Source organism: Echiichthys vipera (assembly GCF_963691815.1).
Source record: "Echiichthys vipera genome assembly, chromosome: 10".
Lineage (NCBI taxonomy): Eukaryota > Metazoa > Chordata > Actinopteri > Perciformes > Trachinidae > Echiichthys > Echiichthys vipera.
Window position 1 is genome coordinate 13,138,593 of NC_139835.1, and position 9,467 is coordinate 13,148,059.

At 39.1% G+C, this 9,467-nt stretch overlaps 1 protein-coding gene across 1 annotated transcript; it reads left to right on the plus strand.

Annotated features, from left to right (window-relative positions):
- Nucleotides 1-3,735: 3,735 nt before the first annotated feature.
- Nucleotides 3,736-4,662, plus strand: LOC310952687 (olfactory receptor 7G1-like; the record flags this gene model as incomplete). The annotated part of the gene is made up of 1 exon (XM_083921365.1): nucleotides 3,736-4,662. The coding sequence occupies one exon, from the start codon at nucleotides 3,736-3,738 to the stop codon at nucleotides 4,660-4,662; it is 927 nt and encodes a 308-aa protein (XP_083777491.1).
- Nucleotides 4,663-9,467: the final 4,805 nt, after the last annotated feature.

The window sequence follows — 9,467 nt, forward strand, 5'->3', positions numbered from 1 at the left end:
GTGGTTACCCTATTTAAAAAGGGGGACCAGAGGGTGTGTGCCAATTACAGGGGTATCACACTACTCAGCCTCCCGGGTAAAGTGTACTCCAAGGTGCTGGAAAGGAGGGTTCGTCCTATTGTCGAACCTCAGATTGAAGAGGAACAATGCGGTTTCCGTCCTGGACTTGGAACAACGGACCAGCTCTTCACTTTCGCAAGGATCCTGGAAGGGGGCCTGGGAGTATGCCCATCCAGTCTACATTTGCTTTGTGGATCTGGAGAAGGCATATGACCGGGTCCCTCGGGAGATACTGTGGGACGTGCTGCGGGAGTATGGGGTGAGGGGGTCACTTTTGTGGGCAATCCAATCTCTGTACACCCAAAGCAAGAGCTGTGTCCGGATCCTCGGCAGTAAGTCGGATTTGTTCCCGCCAGGGGTGCACTTTGTCTCCAATCCTGTTCGTGATTCCCATGGACAGGATATCGAGGCGTAGTCGTGGTGGGGAGGGGTTGCAGTTCGGTGGCTGAGGATCTCGTCGTTGCTTTTTGCAAATGATGTGGTCCTGATGGCATCGTCGGTCAGTGACCTTCAGAACTCACAGGATCGGTTCGCAACCGAGTGTGAAACGGCTGGGATGAGGATCAGCACCTTTAAATCTGAGGCCATGGCTCTCAGCAGGAAACCGGTGGATTGCTTACTCCAGATAGGGAATGAGTCCTTACCCCAAGTGAAGGAGTTCAAGTACCTTGGTATCATGTTCATGAGTGAGGGGACGATGGAGCGTGAGTTTGGCCGGAAAATCGGAGCAGCGCGGCGGTGTTGCAGTCGCTCTACCGCACCGTTGTGATGAAAAGAGAGCTTAGCCGGAAGGCAAAGCTCTTGATCTACCGGTCAATCTTCGTTCCTACCCTCACCTATGGTCATGAAAGCTGGGTCATGACCGAAAGAACGAGGTCGCGGGTACAAGCGGCCGAAATGGGTTTAATCAGGAGGGTGGCTTGAGAGAAGTTCAGCCATCCGTGAGGAACTCGGAGTAGAGCCGCTGCTCCTTTGCGTTGAAAGGAGCCAGTTGAGGTGGTTCGGGCATCTAGTAAGGATGCCCCCTGGGCGCCTCCCTAGGGGGGTGTTCCAGGCATGTCCAGCTGGGAGGAGGCCTCGGGGAAGACACAGGACCAGGTGGAGAGATTATATCTCCACACTGGCCTGGGAACGCCTCAAGATCCCCCAGTTAGAGCTGGTAAATGTGGCCCGGGAAAAGGGAGTTTGGGGTCCCCTGCTAAAGGTGCTGCCCCCGCAACCCGGCCCCGGATAAGCGGTTGAAGATGAGATGAGATGAGATGTGCCGTAATGCTACTTGATGACGTTTCATACGCCCATTGGCTGTGTGCAGTTTGCAGTGAAACCAGCGTGAGAAACCATGGAAACGAACAGAGCCGAAGCAGGAAAAAAGGACAGAAAGAGGAAGGAGTTAGCTAATGTTAGAAAAGTAAAATCAAAAGTTCAGATTTAACTAAATGACTAAAGAGGAGGGAGTAAGCTTACGTTAGTAAAGTAAAGTCAAAAAGTTCAGATTAAACTAAATGACTAAAGAGGAGGGAGTTCGCTAACGTCAGTAAAGTAAAATCAAATCAATCAATTTCTGGAGATTCAACAGAGCAGAAGCACACAAGCCTGTTTCTGTATCTGACCCAAAAAAAGTGTTGCTCTATCTACGTAGTGAAGCAAATCCCTCCCTTTTTTACTCAGTTGATTCCCATTCCTCCACCCTTCCTTTCTCTGCTCGTCTTCTCCATCAAACAGGTGTGGGCCTGCATAATCAACGTCATACAACAGTGGTTACCCATGGCCAGTAAGGCATGAGTGAATCCAAGGCATGAAATAATGTGACACTTTGTAACTGAGTAACATATTGAATAACACACTGACTCTAAGGGAATATATATTAACACTTTAAAAAATTACCAACAACATTGGCTAATGATCAAGAAAGTTACTTTAGAACCCTGATTATATTACTGAAATGTCTTGTGATGGTCGGACCTGGCATGTGAATCCATAGTAACACCAACAGTCACGACTAACAGTAATTTGCATATTAGCTTGCAATACATCTGGTCACCCAACAATCATATTATAGCTTTATTTAGACTATCAGATCACATTCCTGCTGAAACATGTCCAGTTGTGTAGTGTTTGGTTAATAAAACATTTTCACGGTAGAAAGTGCTGCTAAATTCCCTTACAGTCCATTGTTTACTACATGTAGCTACATGCTAACGCCAGACAAAGCTGTGTTGCTTCTGTTGTTTATTTCTCATGAATTACAGAGCACACTTCTGCTGAATATGGACACTAGTATATCTAGCCCGGAAACCAGACAAATCTACCCAGGTCATGTTTCATTTGCTGAAGCGGGTATGTCCGGCCCCTCTACCATAAAGACAGATTTCCAGGTTTTAGTGTATTAGAATAATTCCGTTGCTTTTTATCTAAACACCGGTGATACACCAAGCAATGGCAAAGTACTGCTTGGTGCAATAATTACATTCTTTCTGTGGCCAAGAGGTTTGTTTGTGTTTGAGGTGGAAATATTTTCTTTGTAAACATTGGTCAACATGCCACAGGAGTCACTACTATCTGTTGCTGATTGGCGGGTATTCTCTGGTCGTACTTAACACTAAAAGCAAAAAAACAACTGCAAGCAATTAGACATCTTTTTCATCATTAAGAAAGAGGTAAAATGATGATTACAAAGCTCAGATCTGTTCAAACAACAGGAACACGGCACTGCTGCGTTGTAAAAATACAAAACTTGGACCAGCTAGGACCCGGGAATCATATTTTGAAAGGGTGTTACGTCACGATTTAGAGCAGTAGAGCACCATACAGATTTTTGTATACTATTTAAGGCTATAGTGATCTGGACATTGTTTAAGAATTCAGTATTCAAGCTTGAGGCAAATTTGTGATTTTTGAAATTGTGCTGTATAGCTAAAATTTATCCAACTTGACTTGATTATATTATTTAATTCTTAGAGCTGCATTTGCAAAATTTATTGACATCTGCATACTTGGCTAACTGGAAAAAATATATTAAGAAAAGTTTGCCAAAAGTGAATTCCTACTGCTATGCAAAGATGTCATGGTTTATGTTTTGAAAAAAAAGTTGTTTGGCTTGTATTTGATTGGCTCTCTAGCACAGCCCAACCCAGCTCTTTGAACAAGAAGACGATAAAGTTCAGTGGAAGCTTTTGTCTTGTTCAGTTTAGAGGGTTGCAGCAGCAACCACCTGCAGGCTTTCATATATGTGAGGTACTAGTGATCTTAAAATGTGAATTTGAATATTTGTTATTATACTGTATTCTTTCTAGTCTTCTGTCATGATATCTACATCCTCACACACATTCTGTTATTTTCACTAGTGTGGTGATACATACTGTTGTAAACTGGTATGCAGAGATCAATGTTGAAATTTTTGCTCAGTTGTTTGGAAAATAACTTAATGACATTACTGAAACTTGAATTCAACACAATGAGGTTACTTTGTGATTCTTTGTTTATGTATTCTGACAGAGCAGCACCTGAATGTGTTGTCCTATTTCAGACCAGGGTTATTGTATCATTTAAATGTGGGATATGCAGAATATTGCGCTGAGGCTTCATTCAAAAGGATAATCGATAACATTGTTACTGAGTTTTTTTTGTTGCGAGCCTCTGTGTTTCGTCGTGTGGCACTCATATTACACGAGAGAAATGGAGAACTCAACTGAGATTATGTCTTTTGTGCTGGCTGCCTATGGTGACATCGGACAGTTAAAATACCTGTATTTCACCATAACGCTGTTATGGTACCTCTCCATATGTTTGGTCAACACAGTTCTTATTGTGGTCATATTTGTCGACAGAAACATGCATGAGCCAATGTATATATTATTATGTAATTTATTTGTGAATGAAATAGGAGGCAGCCTTTCAATTTATCCTCTTCTGCTCTCACAGATGTTTTCAGATACACATGAAGTGAGCCTGCCATGGTGTTTTCTGCAGATGTGTTACATCTACACGTGTGGTTCTGTTGAGTTTTGCAGTTTAGCAGCCATGGCCTATGACAGACACGTCTGTATCTGTTATCCTTTACACTACAATGTCATTATGGACACATGGAGAGTAGGTCTTATCATTCTGCTTATATGGTTGTATTCATTTGTGAACTTTATTTTCGCATTTTCATTTGTCATCCATTTGACATTTTGTGGAAATGTCATTGACAAAGTGTTTTGTGACCTCCATTTAGTAATTAAACTTGCATGTTCAGCTTCAATACTTCACAACATATCGGACTTGATTTTTGCCTTTTTGACTATGTTTGTCCCATTTAGTCTCATTTTATTCTCTTACATGAAGATTTTGGCTGTTTGTCTGAATACGTCTAAAGAAAACAGACAGAAAGCCATCACCACCTGCACACCTCAGATTGTCTGCCTGTCAAATATGTTTATCGGCTGCATTTTTCACTTTGTGGATTCCAGGTTTAATGTGTCCTATGTACCGGAAAAAATGCGAGTTATTTTATCTGTATATCTCCTCCTTTTCCAGCCAATAGCCACCCCCTTTCTGTATGGATTTAACCTACCAAAAATAAGACAAGCGTGTAAAAAAATTCTGTTTAATAGAAAATAAATATTTGTCTTCATGTTGCAAGAGTCTGTTTGATTCAAGGTGGGGTATCTCTGCTCTGTGAAGAAATAACATGTTTGTCTGCAGAGTGTAGTTTCTATTGAAAAAATAATAGTCTAGAAAGTTGTACACATTTTATATTCATATACTCCAGGCATTAGAAAAAGGGGCAATGCAGGTTTTGTGAGATGAGGACTTTTTTTGGTTTTGTCAGAAAGAAATGAATGGACTGCATTAGTGATATGCAACCACTCATTTATATGCAACTCCTGGGATGATCAACTTTCAGTAAAACTAAAGATAATGTATTTACAGTACATCACAGCCAAACAAAGACCAATATGATATCATTACAGAAACTTTAAACTTAACTGTAGGAAAGCTGAGGAAAAAATAAAAAATCTGCAAATTTGCTGTGACATATGATGGAACAAAACTATTTAGAATTAACCGAAAGGCTTATTTCGCAGTTTTGCTGCTGTTAATCAGAGTAGACCTCAATTTCTCCTTTCAACTCAATACAGGGTTGCCACATCAAACAACAAATTCAAGGACCTTGCTAGCCCAAGTCCCTCAAATAAATTATGATTAACATCTGTCTTATTTTTAAAAAGTTTGTGACATTACATAATTTGAGACTTGTTGCACACATACATGTATAAACCCCCAGCACAAGAAACCCTTTACACTGTCATCCCCTTATGCCTTATTGCCTTTGGTTGTTACTGTGCCATTATGCTCCCTCACATATGGAGTGGAGATGGCTGTAATAATAACAACCATCATAATAACAGTACCATTAATAATAATGATCCCACAAAAACATAAATGCCTACACAAAATGACTACAACCACAGAGCTGTCAAATAAGTATATTTATCTACAAGTACTTTTATTGATCCAAAATACTACAGGACAACGTATTTGTAACAGCAGCAAGAATACTGCGCTGAAAAACTCATTCCCACAGGCCAAAGTGTTCGAGGGTATATTGAAGCTTTCCTGAAAATTGGTGGCAATGTCACCTCCACTCATCTGAATCTGTGGGCAATTTGCTTGATTCCATAAAGATCTGAAGATCAGGTCATATATTATAGGCTAACTGTATATTGAAAGGTTTTCTCTCTTGATAATCTGAAACACAGAGTTTCAGCCACACCACTCTTGCATAGGACATCTGTGATATTTATGAATCTAAACACATTAGGGTAACAAAATACTCTGACTTAAATAAAGTGAGATCAAGCTAGCTAACAGCAGACAAACAGAGAATTGTGTGTATTTCTTCTTGTGGCATCCAGAGGTCACTGTCCGGTCCGGTCTGCCAGATGTGCTTAAAAACTACAAGTGATGCAGTAATCTAAAAAGCAAATGCATTTACTTTATTTAATCATTTCTAAATCTTTTCACACAACCATCACATAAAGATAGACTTTCCTCAATCATGTCCGTAATGAATGGAGATCGGTTTCATTCACTGTGTGAAAAAAAGCAGAGGTACAAAATGTTTGACTTATCAGTCGTCATCAGTTTGAAGTACCGTGTAAAAGGACACCAGGTTGTTAAGAATCAGATTTGTCACACAAAGCTTTTCTATACAAGGTGTCAGTGAGGGAATTATTGTTTGGTGTGATATTTTCACCTTGTCTGTCACCACTAACAGGTTTGTTTTTCCTATCTTGAGTGAGGCGTTTCATATTATCCTGCATGTATCCTGATTGTATTAGAGTTTTGATTTGGGGAAATCAGTAGCTGTTTTGCAAATTGAAACCCACTTTTAGGATTTGATCTGATTTTGAAGTCTCAAAGCTGAAGATTTTGTTTCTAACAATTGATTCAAATGACTGAGAAAATTGCAATGTAAAGTTAATTAAGCATGTTGACTACAGTTTTTCTTCTTTCTTCAAGTTTTCCTTGAACATTTTCAAGTGTCAGGGCAAAATTACACATTTTGTTTGCAAAATGCTCTGACACTCACAAAACGTTTAACACATGCAACAAAAGCAAATATTTCCATCAAACAACACAACTAGTGGTCTTGTGAAAATGTTATTTCCATCAATCACGACACAGAGGACAGAGGTATGAACCGGCTCAATGTTAGTTTGTGCTTTATGCCTGTGTTTGTTGATACTCTACATAGTCATAGTATGAGCCAAAAAGGCCAAGCAAGTATACCACAGCATGAACTGCATTCTTTTCTTCAAAGATGATTTTAATAATGATTTGTTTTAAAGAATTTTTGAAATTTTGAAAACGTATTCTTAGCAAACTTTAGTTGGTACGTCACTAATCCGTAAACCAATAATTGTCTAATATGTGACACAATATTCGATTGAATGCTGCCCCGACGGCCCCCTGTCTGAAGCGCCCCCCCCCCCCCCCCCCCCCCCCCCAAAAAAAAAATTCTTAAAATGTGTCTGGAGAGGGGCTTTAAGTGTGTCTTAACAATTAAGAAAAATATAATATAAAGACACTACAGCTGGAAAACAAACTGCCACATGTATTTATAGCTTAAGGCCACCAGATGTCAGTGTCAGACCAGAGTGTAAATGTGTGAGCACTGTATATCCTTAAAGGGGAACTCTGTTTACAGGTCTTGGGAAGTACAAATATTTACAATTAAAAAGTTGTATAAAGCACTTGGTGGCTCCAGAGGGAACTGCGTGAAGTCTGATTAATGTATTGGCTGGGGCTGAACACTACAAGTGTGAAAATGACCAAATCAGGGGTTGTGAAGTTAGAAAGAGGTGAGCCAGAATTCTGTAGCTCATCTCTACTCAAGGATAGCAGCTCACGGCTACATTAGCTGCTACAAGTCCAACCATCACATCTCTTTAGTAAACATCAACAGAAGATTCTCCTCTGTTCCGCTGAAAACTACACACTTCTTTCTGTCTGTCTGCTGAGAATGCTGCAGGATCACAATACAGCAGTGTATGTGCCCAAATGTAGCAGGGGATTTATAAATATTGTTTTTGTTTTTTTTAAATTCATGATATGTTGATATGCTCGACTTTCTTAAAGTCACAGATGTCTCGCAGGTACAGTATCACTATTATCCCTAAGTTAAGAACTATTCTCAGGAGTTATGTTGCTCTCTTTGACAGAGGTTTTGGTAAACAACATAACAAGCAACACAGGCCCAGGACTAAGATAAGTTAGGCAAGATTTACACATTTACACAGAATATTTTGGAATTATTTTTTGTTTATTATTTAGTTTTGTAAGTTGCTAAGACATACTTATTGAAACTGCACATGTGTTAATACTTTTTTTAATTCATTCATTTTTCACACCCTTTTCCTAAACAGTTACCACAGATCTCACAGAAAGACACAGAGCTCTATTGGATAAACAGTGTTAAACAAAAGGAAAAAATAAATTCACAACTGATAGAAATGACTTGCATAATAATGAATCTCCAATTCACCTGTGTGAAACTCAGCTATCAGTCAAGAACAAATTAAATAAATGTGAAGTTCTGAGTATTTTTGTTTGTATATTCTGTTTGTTGGATATTTCTACCCATAAGTTTCCTTTGGTTGCTCTAATGTTTGTTTTATTTTCATACCATGTATAGTATTCAAAATAGTTTGAAAAGTATGGAAACAAGACTAGAATATGGCTGCCTGTGGTCAGGCCAAAAAGAATGACATGGAAATAAATAAAAATAATGTTTCAGAGTGGTTCTGAGTTTGGGTGAAACTCTTCGTTGGTTCGGTGAAGAAACGCAGTTCCGAAGTTGTACCCTAATAAATGTGTGAATTTGTCCAGTCAAATTGCTTACTGTAGGACATACATGTCTAAAAGTTCATGGTCCCAGAAAGACCTGCAGACAAGAAAAAAAAAATAATGACGAAATAGTTCTTAGAAAATGTCTTTTATTTTTATTATTATTATTGTTATTAAAGTATTTCAACAGGGAATCTCAAAAAAAGGTGTAAAAGCTGCTGAGAGCAGCAGTTTAAAAAAAATCTCTAGTAAAATCCTCTTTGTATAAAAGCTTGACTGCCTTTTTGGCACATACTATAATTATGTAAAATATCAACAAACAGGCGTTCAACTCAAAATAAGGTTGACCTGGTTAAAGCTGTACTTTGTTTGAATTGTGTAAGGATTGATTGAAAAAATATACTGATATTCCATAAGTTGTGTTGTTTGAAGGGAATATTTTCTTTTGTTGCATGTGTTGAAAGTTTTGTGTTGGAGCATTTTGCTATCAAAATGTATTATTTCTGCCAGAAACTCTCTGTTTAAGTGTGTCTGGGAACTGTTTGAAAATGAAACTTCTGAGTGGACCAACGTGTTTAAGCAAATGAGAAAAACTTCAAAGCTGCAGTCAAATTCCTTGTATGTGCAGACATTCCTGACGAATAAAGCTGACCCTAACGACAGCACAGGCAAAGTGGATCAAGTTATTATCAGTTACATTTAGGATTGGGTGACTTGTAATTTTCCCTTATTTGCCAAATATTCTGTTCTGCTATGTAGCATCACAATGTTGCCTGTGTGTCATTGATAATGTCAACAAATGCATGCGTCTTCCCCATGAATAAAAGTATTTTCACTGGCGTGCCAAACGATTTAGGTGGTAAGTGAAAACACCAAGGGCCAAACTTAGTTTAGGTGCTGCACAATTTAACAATAAATACCACAGATATGTTGACAAAACAATCTCAATCTCAGAGTTAGTAGACCATGAGTTCAGATTGTTTTGTCAACTGCTGTTTCCAAGGTCAAGAATTCCCTGTGAGGCTCAGCATGCATGAGTTTGCCTCTGAACACAAACCACAGAGATCAATGCA